At 37.6% G+C, this 24,023-nt stretch overlaps 2 protein-coding genes across 4 annotated transcripts in view; both read left to right on the forward strand.

Moving 5' to 3' along the window:
- Positions 1–1,940: 1,940 nt before the first annotated feature.
- The window catches only part of MYO6 (myosin VI), a 147,702-nt gene continuing 125,619 nt past the window's right edge, over positions 1,941–24,023 (forward strand). For all 3 annotated transcript variants that reach the window (XR_006298975.1, XM_043591857.1, XM_043591856.1), the window contains exon 1: positions 1,941–2,176. The gene's annotated coding sequence lies outside the window, so the exon portion shown is untranslated. The remainder of the gene's footprint in view (positions 2,177–24,023) is intronic.
- Positions 7,123–8,584, forward strand: LOC122490486 (26S proteasome complex subunit SEM1-like). The gene is made up of 2 exons (XM_043593178.1): positions 7,123–7,173; positions 7,310–8,584. Exons 1-2 carry the CDS (start codon positions 7,123–7,125, stop codon positions 7,574–7,576), a joined length of 318 nt encoding a protein of 105 aa, XP_043449113.1. The 3' UTR covers positions 7,577–8,584.

Below are 24,023 nucleotides of genomic sequence, written 5' to 3' on the forward strand. Positions count from 1 at the left end.
TTTTGTTCTAAATGATTCATTGGATTTATCCTGGCAACACTCCAATGTCATAAATAGTGTAACTGTCTTTTCTGAGCACACTATCACTTCAAAATGGCTTGAATGTAAAGTACAAGAAATGGAGAAAGGCAGTGGGCAGAAAGGAGATTGGACAGGTAAGCAGGGCTAAGACAGTGGTCCAAAATGCAAGCGGTTCAAAAGACAAGCAGGTAACCGTGTGAAGAAGCCTGGTTTAGGACAGCTTTATGGGGTCTAGGATAGTGATGAACTGAGGAACAATGAAGAGGCATTAAAATTCAATTAAGAGAAAAGGCAAGAAAAATCCCCACTGTGCTAGCTAAACAAAAACATAGGAAGGATCACAGAAGACATCTTAAGTAATGTGGATTTATACTAAGGGTAGTAGAGTGTGACTGTAGGAGTTTAGAAAGAGGAGTACATAGACTTTTATAAAATAGAAACCTGGTGGCATTGTAGAGACTGGATTAGATGGGGACAGGATCACAGCATGGTTAAATGGTTAGGTGGCTAAAGCAATATGCAAGATCTGAAATGATGGTGACCTGAAAGGAGATAATGGTAGTAGCTACAAGGAAGAACTGGATACATTTGAGGGATATGGAGCTTGAGGCAAAGGGACTCCGTGATGGATTGGAAGTGGGGAAAAAGGAGAGAGAGAGAGAGAGAGAGAGAGAGAGAGAGAGAGAAAACACAAGTCATTACTCACAATAAACTGTATCAGCTTCTATTGGTGTGCCAAAGCTTTATAATCTTAAATCCAAAATGAAGTGAAAGCAGTGAACTGAAATTACTCTCTCCTTCTTGTTCTTGTCTCTCTCTCTTTTCTCCAATTGTTTTGAAATCTAGTTTTATATACTTAAGACCTACTTCTTGGCAATCTGGAATTGAATTTCTGAGGTTGCTGTAAATTATTTCCTTTCTTGGTTTCTCTTCCTCTTTCTTACTTCCCTATTTTATTCCTAATATTTTCTTGTTTTAGTCGTATGCTAAAATATCTCATCATAATTTAGTTTTTCCACCAAAAGAACTGTAGAAAAATTTAGTATTTGAAACTTGTCTCATCAAAATCGTGTCGATTTCCTTAAGTTTCCCAGTTGCTACACAGAAACGTTGAGGAAAAAAATGTAATTCTCATATGTAAGTACTCTTTTTTCATTGGAGATATTTAGCATTAGAGTCAATTACCATTTCATTTTCTTAAGCTTCTTTCGTTGTGAAGACGGTGTATGTTTTCATAATTCCGTTTTGCATAGGAACTTCATAGTTATTATTCAAATGTGATTCACAAGTATGTTACTTATAAAAACAGTATAATTTAAACGACAAAGAATACCGTGTTCTAATAAATACATGTGACGGCAGTGGCGGGGGCCGGAGAAACGCAAAATTTCCATCTCAGACCCTCTGATACCCAAAGGAGAACAGCAAGGTTGCTCCTTCCGTAGCGCAGCCCAGCCAAAGCAACTCAGACTGGAGCCTAGTTTGCAGCAGTGATCTTCCCTTCGCAACAACGTTGTGTTGTTCCCGCCTTCCCTTTAGCGAAACGCGGCGTCCTAGCCCCTAGCCCTGAACAACTTTCTCCGTGAACTGATTCTTGCTGTTGCCAGAGTGCGCAGTCACCGCATCCAGACCGGAGAGAACTTGCTTTGCCCCCGCGGCGAAGAAGGCGGGGTCGCAGCGGGACGAACCGGGATAGAAAGCTTGCTCCGCCGCAGCCCCTTCCGGCGTCCTAGGACGCCCACCTGAGCCCTGGAGGCTTTGCGCTGCCCTCGGGGGGCGAGCGGAGGGGCGGGGCGGCCGCGGGCGCCCAGCGCCCCCTCTCGGAGCGCGCGTTCGTGCGCTCGCGCGCCCGGTCGGCCCGCCCCGGCCCGCAGCGCCCCCGCCCCCTCGGGCGCTCCGTAGCCGTGACGTGCGCGCGCTGGGGCCGGGGACTCGGCGGGGCGCCGGCCGGCGGGCGGAGACGGACCCGGGATCTGTCCGAGCAGGAAGCGAGCCGGAGCCCGGTCGCCGCCGCCGCCCTGTCGCCGCCACCGCGACTCTGAGCTCGTTCACGTCGTCGGCCTTTTCGCTCAACTTCATCACCTCCCACCCCGCCCTTCACCTCACCGGCCACAGGTAGCCTCGCCGCCGCGCACCTGCCTTCGCGTCCGCACCGGTGAGTGACCCTGAGCCCCTGCTTCGGGGCGTCAGCGTCAGGGCCTCGCTTCCCCTGGCGGGCCCTGCTTCGGGGCCTCCTCGGGCAGCCCGGGGAACGACGGCTGGTTTCACCTCCCGAGGACGCGTGTGGGTGAAGCAGGTGATGGGTGGGCCCGGGCGGCGGCGGCGGCGGCGACTCACAGTAGTGCCAGGGCTGGTTCTCATTTCCACAGGACAATGAGAGTCTCCTTTCATGGGTTTATCGTCACCAAGATACCTTTGTGTATCTTCTCTAGCTCCCAGGTAGAAGCAGGGCACTCAGGTGTCCCATTCTGACTTGGACACTCCGTGATAATTTTCTTTTAAGTCAACAAGCTTAAAATCCAGTGTAGGAATGGAGCCGTTTGTTCTGAGATACGAGGATCAGGTGCCAGCCAATATTAAATTAATAGTTTAACCAGGTAGGAGACCAGGTTGGGACTGTCTAAAGCTGTGGTTTTAGTTTTTAAGTTGTCCAGTATTTTGAGTATGTTAATTTATATGCGTACTACTGAACAAGAGTTTTTTATATTTGTTAATGTTCAAAAGCCCCTTAAAACCATTAAAATGCTCAAAATTGGGATTTTAAGTAGGAAATAATTTGGTAGGGTTGTTACTAGAACACCCGTGTCAGAAATACTGTTTCTATACAATTTAAGAAAACAAGTGACACTTTTTCCGGTATAAAGTTGCGGTGGAGGAATGCTTGTATCCTAATCTACAGATATTAGTGAACAAGTAGGAACACTATTTCAACTTCACAGATTGCTGTACATGCTAAATAAAAATTTCATTTGGTGTTATGCTCTGGTGGTGTAGATCCAATGTATCTAAATATAGTCAGGGTTTGAGAGTTTTAAAAATTCTTAAGATTCAGTTGACTCTGTTCACACCGTAAAATGTGAATCTTGAACTTGGGCTGGTAATGGTCACGGTACAAAGGTTGGCAGCAAAACGGCATATCTGTACAAATTAACTAAACTTCATGGGTATCTTGGGCTGTGGTTTTACAATTGGAAATTGTTTAGTGAAAAAATTACATTGGTGTTTTTTATCATTAATTTTAGAAACATTACAAATTGGGCTGTAGCCAGAGCTTGAAACAATGCAACCTTTCAAAATAACTCATTGACTTTTAAATATCCAGCTCGTTTTGAGTATTTTAAGTTGTGCAGAATTAGATGCACAGTGGTAAACAGAAGTCATTTTGGTCTTAAGCAGATTTGCCCATTGTGTTTGTATGTTCTGTGTGACATACTATTTATTGTTCTCCCAGTTTGAGTTACATTTTTGTTTTCCAAAACTAAGTTTTAAAAAGGGAGTAACAGAAATGATGAATGACTTTAAGAAAAGATGATCATGATTAAAAACTCTAAATACATACTGTATAAAACTATAATATACATATATTATTCATTAGTGCCCAGAAATGTGAGCAAGAAAAATGTAATGAACTATAGCAGTATTTAATATAAATTAATGCAGGGTATTAAAAACAGATCACAAATCATAACCCATGGGGCTCATTTGAAGTGGATTTTTTTCCCCTCTGTTTATGTTTATATGATCGAGTTTTAAAATAACAGTGGGCAGGAAATCTGAGAGTGGCTGAAGGCTCTTTTCTCATCCTGTTGTGACTTTGCCTGGAGACTGTGGTGTATCATGTAGCCCATTGTTTAGATAACTGGGCTGTCTCTGGATTCTAAAGTACTGTTCCTTTTTCATAGAGTTGTAAGATTTTTGAGCATGTGAGGTTTGAGTAAGTCTAAGTACCACAAACATAAAAAAAAAATTAACCAATTTTCACCGTTGATCATTGAAGCTTTACTTTGGTATGTAAAATGTCAGTTTTAAAAAGATTTCTATCCTCTGAATATTTCATTTCTGTATATTAAAACATTTTCATCTGAAAAAGGTATTACAGCTTTAATAAATCTCATACAGTTTGTGATCCCCTTAATGAGGCACTTTATAATAATTTGTGAACTGGCCGTTTAGTTGTATAAGATAGTCACCCATTTATTAAGCATCTGCCATAATCAGAACACAAACCGAGGGATTTGATTTACAAAATAATTTTCAAGGTTGGTGGTCTTGTCCTCTTACACATGAGGAAATTTAAGCTTAGAGGATTAAATATTTGTGCAAGGTCTTACAGCTTCAGAGGAACAAAGTCTGCATTCACACCTAAGTCTTCTGACCATGAAACCCCTGTCCTTTCCATCGGACCTGGTTGCCTTGATCTCAGTTCATTTGGTAGACCGTTCAAATAAACCTGCAGAACTGGTATTGTGTTAAAGAATGTAACTTGAAGAAAGCACACAGGAGTGTGAATGAGATAGGTCATGAATGTGGCTCTGGAACTAATGTTGAATTCTGTTTTGTCATTTTTAAGTTGACAACTTTGAACAGTAATGTGTTGCTTTATCATTTCCTTTTTTTTTTTTTTTTTAAGAGAGAGTATGTGCGTGAGTGGGAGAAGGGGGGCAGAGGGAGAGAGAGAGAGAATCTTAAACAGGCCCAGTGTGGAGCCTGACATGCAGCTCGATCCCACAATCGTGGGATCATGACCTGAGCCGAAATCAAGAGTCACTCAACCAGTGGAGCCACCCAAGCACCCCACTTTATCATTTCTGATGTAAATTCTAGAGTATTATACATACTATGCACTTTTTATTTTGATGGGTTCATAGGAATTAGAATTAATAACACTGGTTTTCATTGTCTATAAAATGAATAGTATAGTGTTCCTGTTTAGGATAAAACTTTATATTTTCTTCAAATGAGAAAGATCATTGCCCATAAATACAGTAGCTATCTTTCAGATATTAACTGTGTAATCCTGGTGTTGGGGGCTTGTTTTCAAATTATTATTAAATTGTCACCTGTACTATTAGGACGATTTTTTTATGGCCTGTGTTTATTTCAGGAATGTCCTTTAAACTATAATAGATATAAAGGACAAAAATGAGCACTCAAAGTCCATCTTTTGTAGCAAAGTAGGAGTCCTTTCAACAGAAGAATGTAGTTGTATTTGGGTAAATGAGAAAGAAGAAAAATGGTAGGACAGCTGAGTTGAGTGTGTTTACAGATATTTCATTATTTGGTTTGAACTATTAGGAATTTTGCATCTCAAGGATACTAATATTCAACAGTAAATACAAAACCATCATCCAAGGGCTTAATATAAATTATTAATGGATGATCTGTAACACATCTCCGTGTGTGTGTGTGTGTGTGTGTGTGTGTGTGTGTAGATAATCAAGAACTAACATTAAATAAGCTTAAATTCGATTTTTGAGGCATTATATAATATTCAGAGGACCCAGGAAGTTTACCATTTAAAAGTTATGCTTTTATTTGACAAATTTAGTGGACTATTATTAATAATCTTAAAATATAAGTGTTGGAATATTTTTGCATGTTTGGTTTTCAAAAATAAACTTAAAAAAAAGTTTCATTCATTTTTGAAAGACAGAGAGAGACAGAGCACAAGCAGGGGTAGGGCGCAGAGAGAGGGGGACACAGAATCTGAAGTAGGCTCCAGGCTCTGAGCTGTGAGCACAGAGCCCGACGCGGGGCTCAAACTCCCGAACCGCAAGATGATGACCTGAGTCAAAGTCGGACGCTCAACCAACTGAGCCACCCAGGCGCCCCTAAACTTTTTTTCTTATTTAGTGTAAGAATGACCTGGTAGTTTGAGAAGTGACCACTAGTCCACCAAAAGTTCTCCCTGTAAATGCTGAAGCATAGAATGTAAAACTGGAAGAAAAAATCTGGCATCTTCAGAAATCTTGCTAGTGTTAAAGAGAAGGAAAGTCCTTTTCAATGCAGAAAGCATGAATCCAGTGAAACCACAATACTGAAGTACATTCTTTGGGTGATATTCACATAGGTGAATATTTATATCTAGGCTGAGTAATGTGCACAAAGGAAGGCGGTGCTTTTGAGAAAACCACAGGCATCTTTTATATAAGTTACGTCACTTGTTATTTTATTTGAAAGTAACCTGCTACTTAGCCTTTACAAGGTATGGTATTGCATATAGCAGAATTTTAAAATTTCTCTTATATGTGAATGAATATCTTTTCTTTTTAATCTTTATTTATTTTTGAGAGAGAGAGAGATGGAGTGTGAGTGGGGGAGGAACACAGAGAGAGGGAGACACAGAATCCAAAGCAGGCTCCAGGCTCTGAACTGTCAGCACAGAGCCCAATGCGGGGCCTGAACTTACAAACCCGTGAGTTCATGACCTAAGCCGAAGTCAGATGTCTAACCAACTGAGCCACCCAGGCGCCCCTGGATGAACATCTTTTTCAACAAATATTTACTGAGGGCCTAGTATATTTGAAACCTGGCTAGGCAGAAACTGGTTCTTCTGCGTACTGGCAGATCTAGCAAATACAAAGAGTGGCAGAGACATAAAAAGAAAGATAAATAGAAACATCCATTTAAAATCTGTTGAAGTTTATATCAAATTTAACAACTTACATTTGTATGGCACTTTATTGTTTTGGAAATCATTTTGTGTACATTTGGTCCTTAAAACAACTTGTTGAAGTAGATATGATAAACTTACTCCTACTCTGCAGATGAGAAAGTGGGGACAAAAAAATTAAGCACTTGTTGAAGGATACATAGGTGGCTGCCTAGAAGAATAGGTGAGAATGGAACTTCTGTCTGTGTATTCCCATAGTAGATCACAGTTCTCTTATCTCTTAGGTGTTAGTTGGTGTCACCCTCTTAGCGGTGACTTCATTTTGTGGCTTCAGTTTGAATGGTTCCAGAAATTCTGAAAAGTCAGCATCACTAGAGTGATAATTGTTAAATGGTTACTAGATTTGTTTTGGTTTTTTTTCTTCATATAAAGCAGGAGATGAACATGATGCATTATTATGGAACTACTTTAACATTTTTAGTAGATTAATGGAGCTGAGGTTAGTATATGTGCTGCCGAAGCGAGCACATGCAGCTGAGGTTAGTAATTAACTTTTCTAGTTGGAGAGTTTTTAAAGGACACACATCTGTTTTAAGAAAGAAAGGAGAGTTCTATGGTAAGGCCGGCTTCAGATGCAGCAGCAGCTTGGGTGGCTTTGGTGAGGAAGTGTGAGAGTTCCAACTTTCTTCCAGGCCTGAGAGATTTTTCGTGGGGAGGGTCACAGTGTCAGAGAAAAAGCAGCTTGTAGGCTTGGGTCTCTTGGAGGAGGATGAGGAGTTCAAGGAGTTCTCTGCGAAAGAGTGGGCTGGTTTAGGTGAAGATGAAGATCCAGATGCACATGTCTCGGAGGATAATTGGGATGATGACAGTGTAGAGGATGACTTCTCCAATCAGTTACAACCTGAACTAGACAAACATGGTTATAAGATGGAGACCTTGTAGCATCCAGAAGTGTTGAAGCAACCTAAACTTGAACTGTCTACTAATTCTAGGACACAGAACCCAGGATGGAACACTTACAAAAATATGTTTATTTCATTACCTGCTTGGATTTTTGTGTGTGTTTGTATCACATCTTAAAAAAAAGGGAGAAAAATATTCTGGGGGAATTTTGAAAATGACTTTTATTACTTGCCACATTGATACTGGTTTGATAATTATGCTTGTTTTTTGTAAAGATTCACTAATGAGCTAAGGTGTGTCTGCATTGGTACCTTTATGCCTTCGTTCACTTAACAGATATTTGAGTGTCTGCTATGAGCCAGGCACTGTTCTAAGTGTTGGTGATACAGTGATAAATTAACACCAAGTCCCTGTGCTGAGTGACATTTTATCGTTGTTTTGAATTAAGTTAATTATAGACTCTTCATACTAGTGTGTAATCAACGGGCCTGACCCTAAAGTTGGGAAATAGTTGTCAAGTAGTACAATCTGATGGCTACTCAAAGACTCATTTACTCTGAAATATTTTATGCCTGGCATTGTAACACTGAGTTATAACACTGTTACCCGTCTACTCCTGGTAAGTAAGCATATGTTCCATTTTTTATCTCAGTCTCAGGAAACAAAGCTGGGAGAAAATAAATTGGACCTACGATTGATATGTTGGACTAGCAGCTATTGTTTATTGAGTTGTTGCTGTTGCTATGTGTTAGAGAGATACTATGTCAAGCAAGTACTTTATGTACATTGTCTCAGCTAATCACTATGTTACTTTAGTGCACTTGGTATTATGACCCATAATTTATAGACTGGGAAACTGAGGCACAGAGATGTTAAATTTACTCAGGCTCACAGTCAGTACTTGGTGGAAATGGAGTTTGGAGATACTTAGCATGCAGTAGGTAAGAGTAGAAAGAGTGCTGATATATACACAGATTTGTGATGTTCTACCACAGTGTGATAGCATACCATGTAAGTGGAAGGCCTCGGTGAGTGAGGAGGGATGGGGAGTCAGGAGAGCTTGTTGTGGGGAGGGAGTGGACAGGGAGGATTATTGCTTGTCTAACTGCTTGGCCCTTAGGCTTAATCCTTTTTGTGACAGTCCTGAGGCTCCAGAGTTGCATTTAGGTACAAGTACTAGCTTGTCCAGTGTATAGGTAAGAGGGACTGGCAGACCAGAGGTGATCCTGGTTTTACTGGTCATTACTTTGGCCAGATTACTTAGTTTCTCTGGGTTTCAGTTTTCTTATCTGTAAAATGGGGGCAATATCACCTACCTGGTGTGGTTCTTGTGAGAACCACATTAGATAATAATACATGTGAAACATATCTCACAGTGGTATATAATTAGTGTGCATTATTATTGTGACTGTGCTTTAAAAACTTTTTTGTTTGGCAATATTTTTTTTTAACGTTTATTCATTTTTGAGAGACAGAGAGTGAGCAGGGGTGGGGTAGAGAGAGACGGAGACACAGCATCTGAAGAAGGCTCCAGGGTCCAGGCTGTCAGCACAGAGCCCAACGCGGGGCTCGAACCCATGAACTGCAAGATCATCACCTGAGCCCAAGTCAGATGCTTAACTGACTGAACCACCCAGGCGCCCCTGTTTGACAATATTTAATGTGAAATATTCAGTCAAAGAGAAAAAAATGTATTGGAGATTTGGGTGGAATCTTGAAGTTGGCCAGTTTTAAGAAGTTCTGAAATTTAGGTGTGCATCAGAATTACCTGGGAACTGGTAGAAACACTTGTCAGGAGGTGTGGGTGGAACCTGGGCTTAGTATTTTGACATATTTCTTCGTTGAATTTACTTGTACACCAAAATTTGAGAACCACTGGTTTAAAACTTTTCTTCATCTTGTGCTTAGGGAGGGCTTTAACAATAACAACAAAAAAATTGTTTGGATTAACCAGACAGTGTATGGTATAAGGAAGTGAAATATCAGTTACCAGAATCCCTTCATCGATTTTTTTTCCCTGTTAAGCTTATTTGCAGCCTATAGGCATTTATCTTGGGAGGACAGTGCAGTGTTGAATTTCACACCTAAATTTAATTGCAGTGAGTTTTTCAGCTTTTACCCAGTTTCATTTGGAAGTGAGCTGATTATATTTAATTTTTAAACAATTATAGAAATAACAATATTACAAATAAGTAGTACTCATTTGTATTAAGACCTTGTTATATCTTAAGACCTTGTTAAACTTTTAAAATTGGATTTCTTTAGATAATGTGCTATTTTGGACTAACCAGACTCGGTATTGTTAACTGCATCAGGCAAGCTCCTAGCAGGAAAGAGATTTTATCCTTGATGGTACAAAAGAACAGATTACCGAGGTTAGAGAACAAACAAGAAGTGGAGGGGGGTTGGTGGGGTGGGGTGGGGGTGCTTGAAAGAAGCACTCAGGGGATAGCAATGGTGAGAAGCCCTTAATTCTCCAGAGATTACCAGAGCTGAGAGTTGAGAGCTGGAATTGTGGAGGAGGGCCCCAGGGAACTGTGGCTTTTAAGGCAGGCCTGACTGGCAGGGAGGGAGGGAGGGGAAGTTCCTGACCTCTCCTCCCTCTTTTGGGTCTTGTTCATTGGCTTGCATTGCTTGAACCCAGCTGGGGAGCCTAAGTGGTGATCTCTGTAGGCTCATCCTCCCAGGGCTGGAACAGAGCAAAGGAGGGATTGTGGGTTTGTTGCAGCAAGTGGAGAATAAATAAGGCATTGATTAGAACCTTTGGGAATTTGTAGCATTTCCTTGGTACAATTTAAATAACTTTGAGAGTTGTGATACATCTCAAAAATACTTGAGACTACCTGTCTTATACATGCTTAGAAAATAGTTCATTCGCTTTCTCATTTAATTGGACAGTTATTTTAGGAGGGTTTATTTTTTTTTAAAGTAATATCTATGCCCAACATAAGGCTTGAACTCACTATCCAGAGATCAAGAGTCGCATGCTGTATCGACTGAGCCAGCCAGGCTCCCCTTAGGAACTTTTGATGATCCATATAACCCAATGAGAAACATAACGTAGGTCCATTGGCATAAAATCCTTTTATTAATATATTGTAGTGCTTTAATGAGGTTTCTGAAATTAGGTGGTCTTGATTTGGTAGAGTAAATGTTTTTCATAGAAAATTACTTTAAAAATTTTTTATTTATTTTGGGAAAGTACGCATGAGTGGCGGAGGGGTAGAGAGGGAGAGAGAGAATCCCAAGCAGTCTCTGTCAGCGCAGGGCTCATGGACTCATGAACTCATGAGATCATGACCTGAGCTAAAATCAAGAGTCGGGTGGTTAACTGACTGAGCCACCCACATGCCCCTGAAAAAAATCTTTTAATGACTAAGTTAAAAGAAATTAAAAAAAAATTTTTTTTTTTTCTCAAGAAGAGGGCTTTGCCTTATGGAACTTTTACCTCCTGTTCACCTGAACTCTTGATAGCAAAAAAACCAGAACACATGCATAATATAGTAACAGTTCATAGAAGTAAGGCTGTTGTGAAATAATTGTCCTTCCTCCCCAAGTCCTTTTAAAGACACTTTAAATTTCTGTATACATCTGTTGCGGTTTGGGGTTACTCAACTGTCTTTTGTTAATGCTAGTTTTACCTAGTTAACCTGAATTCTGGGTACAAGTTTAAATCCATGTCTTTTATTTTGGACAAATTCCTGAGGATTACTAAAACGGGTTTCTCTTCTTAAAGAGACGGTATGAAGGTCCCTAGTATATGAGCAGTACTGCCCACCAAAAACAATTAGATTATATTTATATTTTCTTTCTACTTTTGAAGGTTTCAGGGAAAAGAAGTACAAGATTTTACTCAGATTAAACAAATCTTGTGAGACATCTGCACATTACTTGAGACTACTTGTTTCAAGTACAGTTAGACTGGGTCTTGTTCACAGCCTCCAGAAAAGGAACAACTAACTGTATAGTCTAGGACTGAGCAAATTAATCAAATAAGAAACACCTGGCTATGAGACTTTAAATAAAGGATACTTCCGGGTGTAATTATATAATTGGGTCTTTTTTTTTTTTTTTTTTTTTTTTTTAAGAAACAAATATGTTTATAAGCTTGTCTTAAAAGCATACGGTACAAAGAAATAAAACAGGTTTGGAGTAAATCATAGAGTACCTGTGCTTGAAATGGTACATTTAGGTATCTTCTCTGATACTTCTCTGAGTGGGCTTTTTTTTTGTCTTTTTTGAAAAAGAGAAATTTCAGACTTTTTTGGGATCTTCTAAAAACATAGTGTTTATTTTGATTTGGGCTGATAGAATTAGTATCCCAAAGGGGAGAATTGAGGCTGTTGGTTTTTCCATGTTGTGCTCTTTGAATTTCCTTGATTTGAGGATTGAGTTATTCCAGAGAGAACTTTTCTCCAGTTCCTTGTTATTTTTTTTCTAAAATTAGATGAAACAACTGTGTTTTGGTTTGTGGGCATGATTTGCTGTTTGTTATCCTTTTGGTATTTTGAGGAAGAACAAAGTGTATTCATGTGTATGTGTTTTGAGGAGGAATGTATTAGTTCTCTGCTCTTCCTGTCCATCATTATTGGCTTGAAGATGAGAGTAGATGATTTTATGTATCTTTTAATCCTTTTGCTTGAGGTTTCGAACAAAACTATATCTTGTGTTGGCCATCCAGATGATGGAGAAAACAGATGAGTGCTTAGTGTAGAACTAGTCACTGGGTATTCCATGGCAAATTGAGAAGGTGGGGAGGGCGAGGAAGATGGGAATTGCCTGGGTTTAAGCATATGACAGATTTCACTATAGATGTTTTAGAGCCCAGAAAAAATATGTCAGTCAGAATTTTGCATCTCATAGATACATTCTACTGATAAGTTTGCCTTTTTTTTTTTTTTTTTTAAGAGAGAGAGAGCACGAGCCAGGGAGAGCCACACAGGGGAAGGGAGGGAGGAGAGAGAGAGAGAGAGAGAGAGAGAAAGAGAGAAAGAGAAAGAGAATATCCCAAGCTGACTCCATACTCAGTGTGGAGCTTGATGTGGGCTCCATCCAGCACCCTGGGATGATGACCTGAGCTGATACCAAGAGTTGGCTGTTTAACTGATTGAGCCACCCAGGTGCCCTCCACCTTTACAGTTTTTAAATCCTTTCACTGCCCATTTTGATTACATACTTCATGAATTTGCTTTAAACAAATGTATTCCGGGGCACCTGGGTGGCGCAGTTGGTTAAGCGTCCGACTTCAGCCAGGTCACCATCTCGTGGTCCGTGAGTTCGAGCCCCGCATCAGGCTCTGGGCTGATGGCTCAGAGCCTGGAGCCTGTTTCCGATTCTGTGTCTCCCTCTCTCTCTGCCCCTCCCCCGTTCATGCTCTGTCTCTCTCTGTCCCAAAAAAATAAATAAACGTTGAAAAAAAAAATTAAACAAATGTATTCCTGTAAAGCTTTGTGTAAGTTAAATAAAGAATTGAACTGTAATTTCATATTATCCTGGGAAAGTTTCTTATTTATTTAAAGTATTCCATTAGTGATTTCTTTTGTAAGGGGAAGAATCCTTTTTTCAACAAATGATTGTTTTTTAGATTGTACTAATGTATATGGATATTTCACATATTATTGTTGTATAAACATAGGTCTGGCTAAATACACATTTCATATAAATATGCTTAAATTAAATTTGGTCTCATATTGTGTTTGATATTACCAATAAAAAGGGATTGGGTAATAGAGATTTTTCTTGAATAAATGCTGTTTTTTGGATTTGTACTAAAATGTCCTTTGGTAGGCTTATCTACTAAGAATAATATTCTTTTAAGCAGTAGATTGAGGTTCAGTATATAATATAATAGTAAATTCTTTTTTTTTTGTAAATTCTTTGTGTGTCATAAAATTTATTAGGTAAATGATAGTATTCTGCTTTAATGCTAAAATCAGTGTTTTGTGTGGCCTGAAGTAAATTGTCTGAAAATAACAGTTAAATTTAGAGAGATAGTTTTATTAAAAAATTATTGTAGTTGAAAAGCAGACAAACTGTTGTTTGGAAAACATACTTTAATGTAGCTCTGGATAAAATATTTATTTCCTGTACCTAATACCATGCTAATGAGGCCATGAACCCAGATTCATTGTAATCTGTGTTCTGTCCCTAAACACTCAACAGAGACTACTCTGTAACCTAGTAATTAATAGATCCAGTGGCCTCATTTTGGTCATTATTCTTTTCCAACTTCTTCAGCTATTGACCAACTAATCCTCCTTGAATTTTTTTCTCTTAGCTTCTGTGGTCATGCCCTCTGTGAAGACTCTGACTTTTCCTATTTTGTTTTTACTGCTTAATTTTCTCTGCCTGTGCCTTTACTGTTTGTGTCCAATAAACTCCCAAATGGGAGTCCCATATTAAACTCTACTCACTCTGTTCTTTTTTTTTAATTATTATTTTTTATAATCTTTATTTTTGAGAGAGAGAGACAGAGTGTGAGCGAGTGGGGGAGGAACAGAGAGAGAGGGAGACACAGAACCTGAAGCAGGCTCCAGGCTCTGAGCTGTCAGCACAGAGCCCGATGCGGGGCCCAGACCCACGAACCGTGAGATCACGACCTGAACTGAAGTCGGACGCTCAACTGACTGCGCCACACAGACACCCCTGTTCTTATTTTTGATAATTATATTAATCCCGTGGTCCCAATTCTTATTTTTAGGGCAAATTTTCCCCGAATCTCTTTCTGTATCATTTTGACTAGCATTTCTGAACTGATGCTATACAAGACACCTCAAATTTTCATAATTCCCATCAAATCCACCTCCCCTGAGAAACTTGGATCTTCTGTTTCCCTTATGACAGTCCTATTACCTCGTTATTCTAGTTTAGGTCTTTAAAAAATTTTTTTTTAAATGTTAATTTTTGAGAGAGAGAGACAGACAGACAGAGCACGAGCAGGGGAGGGGCAGAGTGAGAGGGAGACAACAGAAACCGAAGCAGACTCCAGACTCTGAGCTGTGAGTCTCAGGCACAGAGCCTGATTCAGGGCTCGAACTCACAAACCATGAGATCATGATCACTTACCCGGACTTAACCAACTGAGCACCCAGGCACCCCTGAAGTTCAGCACTTTAACTCACCCTTTCCCTCTTATCATAGTTGTTCACTTGCCAAACCCTGTTTTGCTTCTAGAAGGCCATCCTTCACTTTCTACTCCCTCTGACTGAATGCAGGCTTCATTACTTTTTCTTCCATACATGTCTCCCTGAATTTGGTCCTTTTCCTCAATGTACAGTCTGTCCTGTGCATATCCATTATGGTTGTATTTCAAAGTAGAAATTTGATTGTAATAGTCTCTTGCTGAATAAGAGTCCCAGTTAGCCCTTTGTTAATACATTTTAGAGTCCAAACTTTTTATTGTGGGATTGAAGCCGTCCGTGGCCTAATCTCTTGGCTTACTGCAGCATTTGTCAAACTTCTGCCACTGTGCCAGGCTCTAGCCCCATTAGCCTATTTCCTAGACATGTCCTTATTCTCCCTCCTTTCTACTCTTGTTCAAACAGACCTTTGTCTGGAATGGATTGACCTTTAGTCAGTTTTACCTGTCTTTCATGACCTGTTTGAATTAAATCTTTCAAAACTGTTTTCCCAAATTTACTTTTTGGAATTATACCTCTATTATAATACTTACCAAAGGTTATATAATATATATGTGTCTTCTTTCATCCTCCCCTACTCTCAGTAGCGAATGTGAGCAGCCTAGCAAAAGATTTTGTAAAGTTTTATGTAGAATAGTGGATCTCAGGTTTTAGGACTCTTTAAAGATTCATAATTATTGAGGACTCTGTAAAGATTTTGTTATCTGTTTGGTTATAGCTGTCATTATTTACTGTGTTAGAAATTAAAATTTAGAAATTAAATTATTTAACCCATTTAAAAATAATATTTAATAAATACATATTAACAGAAAATGGCATTTTATGAAAAAGAACTATTTGCAGGGTACCTGGCTGGCTCAGTCGATAGAGCATCCTACTCTTGATCTTGGGGTTGTGGGTTTAAGCGCCATGTTGGTTGTAGAGATTACTTAAAAAAGTTAACAAAAAGAAATATAACTGTTTTCCAAAACAAAAATTTGTGAAAAAAGTGGCACTATTTTATATTTTTTATAAATCTCTATAATGTCTAATTTAATAGATGATAACTGGATTCAGTTTTTGCTGCATTATGTTGTTTTTGGTTGAACTGTTTATGAAGAAAATCTGGCCTCACTCAAATATATCCTTGGGAAAGGAAGTAGTAACATAACCTGTTTAGATAATTGTGTATATTCTTTGATCCTTCATCCAAACTAAGCAGGTGGTAATTTCTTAAAGTTTCAAAGTGGAATCTTAAACCATACTAGTGAACTTTTGCACTCTGTTATATTACAATCTGTTGGTGTATTTTGCACTCTGAATGAATGAATCTTTTACCCATGCATGATTTTATAACCTGATGTATTGGTCATTTGAAACACACTGTCTTGCTGAATTATGTAGATCTTGTAATATCTTGTAATATCAAAAAAATTATATTTTGATTTTATCAGAAAAATTGTTTAACTATTTAAACTTGAACAGCATAAGCTATTATGTTCAAGGTGGTAGATACAAGTTTTCCAAGATTCTGCTTTTAATTTGAATTTTAATATTGTCAACAGATATTGTAAGTCTCTTTCCCTGAAATGACAGGCTTTACTCAAAAAACAAACAAAACCCAGGGCGCCTGGGTGACTCAGTCAGTTAAACATCCGACTCTTGATTTTGGTTCAGGTCATGATCTCATGGTTCATGGTATCGAGGTCTGCATCAGGCTCTGTGCTGACAGTGCAAAGCCTGCTTGGGATTCTTTCCCTCTCTCTCTCTCAAAATAAATAAACTTAAAACAACAATAACAAACCCACAGAAAACACAAAAATAAGCAAACAAAAACAAAACCCCAAATTTGCCAAAAACCCAAGTTTGAATAACCAAGGTTAGTCAGTCTTACCAGTAACAATGGTATTCCATAAAAACAAAACAAAACAAAACAAACAAAAAACCAATTCCTGAAGATTACAACTCAGACGTTTGGACAAATAATTTTCCTTGAGGCAGCCATCATATTTTGTCTTACAGCAGAAATACTTTATGTGCAATTCCTATTTCATCATATAGAATGCTAAAAAGATGTATTTAGGATCAAGATGTACTAAAATTAATAAATTTTATTGCTTAGAGGTATACCTAAGTGAAACCAGCATTCTTTTACTGGGGGGGCAGTGATCACTGTCCTGGTTCTGGCTAAAGTGGTAGTAGTTTTACTTATCATTGATTCTACATAATTGGGGTAAATGTAACTACATTGAAAAAGGCAAGTGTCTTAGTATTATTATGAAAATAGTTTTGATCTTGTTGACTCTGTAACAGTCTCCGGGATCTTCAGGGGTCCATTGACTTGGAGAAATGCTGGTCTAGATAATTGTCTGCTTGGGTTGTGGAGGTGTTCAGGTTTCCTGTAGAGCAGACATGTAGAAGTCTAGAAAGTTAGAAATGGACATTACTCCGGAGTTAATTTAATTCCAATTCCTCATTAAGAAGTTGAGGAAACTGGGGCTCCTGGGTGGCTCCTGTGCTGACGGCTCAGAGCCTGGAGCCTGCGTCATATTCTGTCTCCCTCTCTCTCTGCTCCTCCCCCCCACTCATGCTCTGTCTCTCAAAAATGAATAAACATTAAAAAAAAAATTGAGGAAATAGGTTTAGAGAGGTTAAGAGACTTGATGAGGTTATACAGTTAAATTAGAGGCAGCACTGAAAAGGTAATTCCTATGGCTCTTAGTTCAGAATTCATTTTTTCTATCAGTATTATAAAATTTATAAATTTAGAGGCAATTTCAAACACATTTCATATAAAGCTGTGATTAGAAAATAAGCATTTTTAAAAATGGTATAATATGGATACTGTCAAATAGAATTCCTTTAGGGGATAGATTTGTGAACTCTGTGGCCCAGAGCCTTAGAATCAGCTTTCATCTATTTTTCACCTCTTTTTTCCATCTAGTTGAATATGAAATTGCTGTGATCACATGGAAAATTGAGAAATTGAGATAAATAAACAATTAATGTATACTCATTCCTAAGAAAAACCTTAAAATATGCTGTGATAAAAATCAGTATCATCTGTTTGACATTTAATGGAATAGCACATAGTTATATATAAAAATGAAAAATAATTGAGCATATTTTAGAGATAATTTTCTTAAAAAAATCATCATGGAAAGTTTTAAGCATATTAAGAAAAGAAGAGCCAAGAACCACCATGTACCCATCACCCAGATTCAACAGTTAGCAATTTAGGGCTAATTTTATTTTACCTTTTCTTGATCTATAACAATTACTTCCCCCTCCAGATTATTTTGAATCAAATCCCAGATATCATATAACATCATCTATAAACATTTCAGTTTGTAAAAGAGTATTATTTCTTAAAACTTGTATTTAGGCATATATAATAAAGTCAGGCCTTGATATCTAGTAAATTTGAATGAACCTCTCAGAAGTCTTTTCTAGCCTAACAAAACCCAGAAACAAACAAAAACTCTTCCTCCTTTTGATCCTGCCATGCTCCTTGTTCTTTTGTCTTATTTCTCATTCCCTTATCCTAACTTCTTGAAAGAGAATGCTCTCATTAGCTCTTTCTGTTTTTCCTCTGTTTACTCGTTTTCTCACTGCAGTATCATTTGTCTCAACTACTATACTGAAACTGTTCAGAGATTACCAGTGACATTCCCATTTTCAAATCTTCTGGTTTATTTTCAGTTGTTATCAGCCTCTTCTGAGCCATTTGGTGGAGCTCTTATAGAGACTTCTTTCTCCTTCGGCATAGTTCTCTCTCCCAAGATACTTTCTACCTTTCTATTTCTCCCTCTTTGTTCCTCATTCTTCCTTTAAAATGTCAGTTTTCTGGCCTCAGTCCCATTCTCTTTTACTGTTATACTAGAAATTCTCTATTCTGTCAGACTTGGTGCCCCCTTTTCAAAACAATTGATTTGTGATACCTCATTTACCACACTGAAATGAAATTAGATATATATATATGTGTGTGAATATATATACACATGTATTATATATGTATATACATATGTAAAATAAAAAATGAACATAGTGACATAACATGAAAGTAATATTAAGTTATGCACATAATAATAGGTTATAATATGTATATTATGAATATGTAAATTTAAACATAGATTTATATATTAATACATGTATTTCAGTATGTGAAGACTTAGCTTCTCCTGTACTGTAGGATAAAGTAGTGCGATGCTAATACCCATGTGTAGAATAGTCAAGAATGCAGCTGCTGCAGATCAGACTAACATACACATATATTAACTGGGTGACTCAAATACCATGATCAGCATTGCTCTGTAATATTTTTTCCTAAAACGATGAACACCTTTTGGTAGGGTTCTATATAAAGACAGTGTTTTTCAATTTATGAGATACTGTATTTTTGGAAGTTTCAGTACATATTAAAAGAGTGCAAAAATGTTTTGAATATATGTATAAATATGTTGGATTAGATTCTAGGGTCACCTGTCTTCTCTTCCAGTTTTGCTCTTTTGCTTCTATATATCACTAAGGGCATCAGAATGATTTATTTAAAAAATTTTTTTTAATGTTTATTTTTGAGAGAGAGAGGGAGAGGGAGACACAGAATCTGAAGCAGGCTCCAGGCTCTGAGATGTCAGCACAGAGCCTGATGTGGGGCTTGAACCACCCCGAGCTGTGAGATCATGACCTGAGCTGAAGTCCATTGCTTAACTGACTGAGCCACCCAGGCTCCCCAGAATGATTTAAAATAAAAGATAAAAAGCTCTCATATCCCTTCCCACAGGAGCCGTTTCAGTTTGGACTATCCCTGTCCTTTGTTTTTGCTGTAGTAGTGGTTTTTTTTTAAATTTTTTTTTCCTTTAAAAAAATGTTTATTTATTTTTGAGAAAGAGAGAGAGAGTGCATACAGTGGAGGAGCAGAGAGGGAGGGAGACAGAGAATCTGAACCCGTCAGTGCAGTTTGCTCTGAACTGTAAGTGCAAAGCCCGATGTGGGGCTTGAATTTAGGAACCATGAGATAATGACCTGAGTCCAAGTTGGACACATAACCAACTGAGCCACAGGCATCTTTTATTTATTTTTTGAAAGAGAAAGGAGAGAGAGAGATGGGTAGAGAGAGAGGGAGTCACAGAATCCGAAGCAGCCTCTAGACTCTTGAGCTGTTAGCACAGAGCCTGATTTGCCTCTTGAACTCACGAACCTTGAGATCATGACCTGAGCCAAAGTCAGACGCTTAACCGACTGAGCTACCCAGGTGGCCTGCTGTAGTAGTTTTATTGAGTCATCTTCAATTCATTCTTGAGTGTTGTATGACTGTCTTTAAGTGAGACACTGAAGGTTTTAAATTCTAAATAGAACATACAAAAAAATTAGTGAAATAAAAAAAAACATACTGATACAAATTGGAAGCTATAATAGTTATTAGTAGTATTATATAGTTATTTTTTAATGAATTTACTACAGAAATCATGTTGTTGCCTTTCAAAACATTTTACTGTTAGGATTTTTAAGGTTACCTATTTTTAATCTGGTTTATTTTGTATGAATTTAATACAAGAATTTTTCTTTATTTTACAAGAGGGAGTGTAGACTTCCAGTTATAAAATAGACCAAACAGATGGTTACCAGAGGCGAGGTAGGTGGGGGAAGGGTGAATGAAATAGGTGAGGGCGATTAAGATTACATTTATCTTGATGAGCATTGAGTAATACATAGAATTGTTAAATTACACCTTAAACTAATGTAACACTGTTAAATGTACTGGAATTAAAAACAAAAACTCGTGGGGCGCCTGGGTGGCTTGGTTGAGTGTCTGACTTCGGCTCTGGTCATGATCTCGCGATTCGTGAGTTCAAGCTACTCGTCAGATTGTGCTGACAGCTCAGAGCCTGGAGTGTGCTTTGGATTCTGTGTCTCCCTTTCTCTCTGCTCCTCCCCGGCTCATACTCTGTCTCTCTTTGTCTCTCAAAAATAAATAAACATTAAAAAAATAAAATTAAAAAAAACCCTGCCAAACATTCAAAAATAAGGTAGATATGGGGATACAATGTACAGCATAGGAAATGTAGTTAATAATATGTAATATGTATGGTGACAGATGGTAGCTAGATTTATTGTGATGACTTCATAATAAATGTTGAATGACTGTGGTATATCTGAAACTAATATAATATTGCATATCTACTACATTTTAATAAAAAAAAAAGTGATGCCATAGAGAGATTGCCATAGAGTCCATAAAGAGATACTTATTTGAAAACATGTCCAAGATAATTATCTCATATTGTTTATTAGTATAGAGTTAAGTATCTGTTATCCTCTATTTAGTATTTGAACTTCTAAACCAGCACTCCCCCTCCCTCCACCATGCCTTTAGTGTTATAGACATTTTCCAATGACTATTATTTGTCTAACTGGAAGTTAGATGTCTTTTAATTGATTTCTTTCCTGAGGTGTTTTTGTTTTTGTTTTTTTTTGATATCATATTGACAATTTAGATGAACCTTGATGGATAATAACATGATTATAGAATCTTTGACTTGTTAACAAGGATAGTGTAGATGGCTTTGCCCAAGAAATATATAAAAGCATAAACTATGAGGCACATACACATAAGTTAGTGATGTTGTTTTTTACAGAAGTTTTCCTCGTAAAAGAATTCTGCAAAGGGCCCTTTTATTGGCCTCTGCTCAAGTGTGTATATATCTACAAGAAACTGATTAATGAACAAAAAGGGAAGAAATGAATATATGTTTTAACTGAGGATGTGTTTATCTGTACTTACTCCTCATCAAAGCTGCAGTATTTGTTTTTGGATACCAGATGCTCAATGTATTACTCTGTAAATAAAATTTAAGGGAATAAATCAGCTAATTAAAGTTATAACCTGAATATTAAAAATTTCCTGTGGTGCCTGGGTAGCTCAGTTGGTTAAGCATCCAACTTTGACTCAGGTCATGATCTCGCAGTCCGTGAGTTAGAGCCCTGCATCCAGCTTTGTGCTGACAGCTGAGAGCCTGGAGCCCATTTCAGATTATGTGTCTCCCTCTCTCTCTGCTCCTCCCTTGCTTATGCTCTGTCTCTCCTTCAAAAGAAAATAAACATTAAAAAAAAATTAAAAAAAAATTCCCCCAATTGAATAAGACAAGGTGAAGTATTTCCCTTATTCTCTGCAATATAAATGAGAATTTGGGGTGACTTTCCAAATAGTTGCTGTATCAACATGAAAGTGATTTAATATCCATTTGTTACTGTTGGAAGTGAAGAAATACATTCTTGGGCTGTTTTCAGAATCCTGATGTCTGGGCCACAGCCTAAACCCTTATGTCTGAGATCTTGGAGGGTGAGACATAGATGTCAGTACTTTTTCAAAGGTATCCAGATGACTCAATTGTGTGGCTCAGTTGTTTCTCTTTTTTTATATTAAATCTGTGTAAGTAAAACTTTTTGCCAAATACTGAGAAAACTCTTGGTGATCAAAATATTGTAAAAATGCAGTTTTTTGTACAATAATTATTAACACGTTGTATGTGTCATGGAGGAGTTGAAGAATAGAACACATTCTGGTGGAGACTTAAGATTTATTGAAAATTATTAAAATGATGTACTCATTACTCATTACAAAATTTAGAAGTAGAATTCTGTTGAATCTAGTTTATAGAGTATCTTGTGGATTAATCAATCCTATTTTAACCTTCTACACAATTATCATTCATTCATTGTGGAAATCTGTGTAACCAAAATGGGTGAGTAAGCATTCTTCATATTTCTGCCATGTAGAGATAATCACTATTGTTGGCATTTTGGTAGATGATAGTTTAGTATTTTTTTTGTATGCCTGTATGTATGTCTGTGTATTTTTTCAAAAATGAAATTAACTCCTCTTCTCTTTTTTGAAAGGCTTTGAAAGTTAAATGTATTTTCATCTCTGTAAATTGATTTAGGAAATTTCATTTGTGCCCCTGGGATTTATGATTCTTAGGTTCTGTGACTATTGCTTCTTATAAAGAAAAGTAAATATGGGACACCTGAGTGGCTCATTAGGTTAAGCGTCTGACTTTGGCTCAGGTCATGATCTTGCAGTTTGTGAATTCGAGCCCCGTATTGGGCTGGCTGTCTGCTGTCAGCACAGAACCTGCTTCGTATCTTCTGTCTTCCTCTGCTCTCTGCCCCTCCCCTGTGCATGTGTGCGTGCTTTTTCTCTCTCAAAAGTAAATAAACATTTTAAAAGAATTTAAGAAAAAGAAGAGTAATTATCCTTAGATGCTGCCATAACACTTTGCTGCAGCCCCACTTAACTGCTTGATGATTTATGTAGATGAGGGTCCATTTGTAGTCCAAAACAAATATGTTTTTGTTGAGATGTTATATATAACAGGTAATACAAAATTTTTTTAATTTTTACATAATGGCTATGAATTATGTATTTATTTTTCTAAGAATATTATTTAAAAGCATGATTTCAATATTTTTGCACCAAATAGGATTTATGAATTTATATTAATTATAGCTTTATACAAATTTATTTGTTATTTATTTGTTCATTTATTTGTTTTTAATTTTTGAGAGAGAGAGAATATGCACACATGCAAGCGGGAAAGGGGCAGAGGAATAGAGAGAGAGAAAATCTTAAGCAGGCTCCACGCGTGGAACCTGATACAGGGCTCATTCTCAGAACCCTGGGCTCATGACCTAAGCTGAAATCAAGAGGTGGACACTTAACCTATTTAGCCACCCAGGCACCCACCCTATAGAAATTTATATTGAAAGATTTTTTCCTCCCATAATCCAGTAGTTTGAATAAACTTATTTTTTATTTTTGACACACTCTTTTTGTATATCCATGTCTTTCTGCCACTAAATTGGTGATATCCTTTTATATTTTATTGGATCTTTTTTGCTATTATTAGAGAATAAATGTAGTATTTAGTGTTTCATGTGAGTTTTGAGATCTTTAAATAATGAAATGTATTAAAGCAATGTTGGTATTTTTATTTTCAATGTCTTCTACCTTTTAAAAAATGGTTTCTTGAATAATAGAATGCTATGGTGTATTTCTTGGAGATTTTTCTTTAGTGAGGAAAATCAATCAAGGAAGCTGAGTTTTCCCCTTAGCTTTTAGTCACCACCCCCCCGGACTTTTCTTAAAAATTTGGGTGGTTTAGATGGATTATTTTATTGCAATGTATGCAAGATTGTACTTTGATATTATCATTTCTACATTGTAAAGAAGGTGTTGTTTTCACAGTACTGTACTTAGAGTTATTTCCCAATAGACCAGTGTGCTCTCTCCTGTAAATATGATCCTCCTAGGATTTGGAATTTGCAGTTGCTGGGTTGCCACTGGTAAGTTTAGAGTCTGAATAGTA

This window comes from Prionailurus bengalensis, chromosome B2 (assembly GCF_016509475.1).
Source record: "Prionailurus bengalensis isolate Pbe53 chromosome B2, Fcat_Pben_1.1_paternal_pri, whole genome shotgun sequence".
Classification (NCBI taxonomy): Eukaryota; Metazoa; Chordata; class Mammalia; order Carnivora; family Felidae; genus Prionailurus; species Prionailurus bengalensis.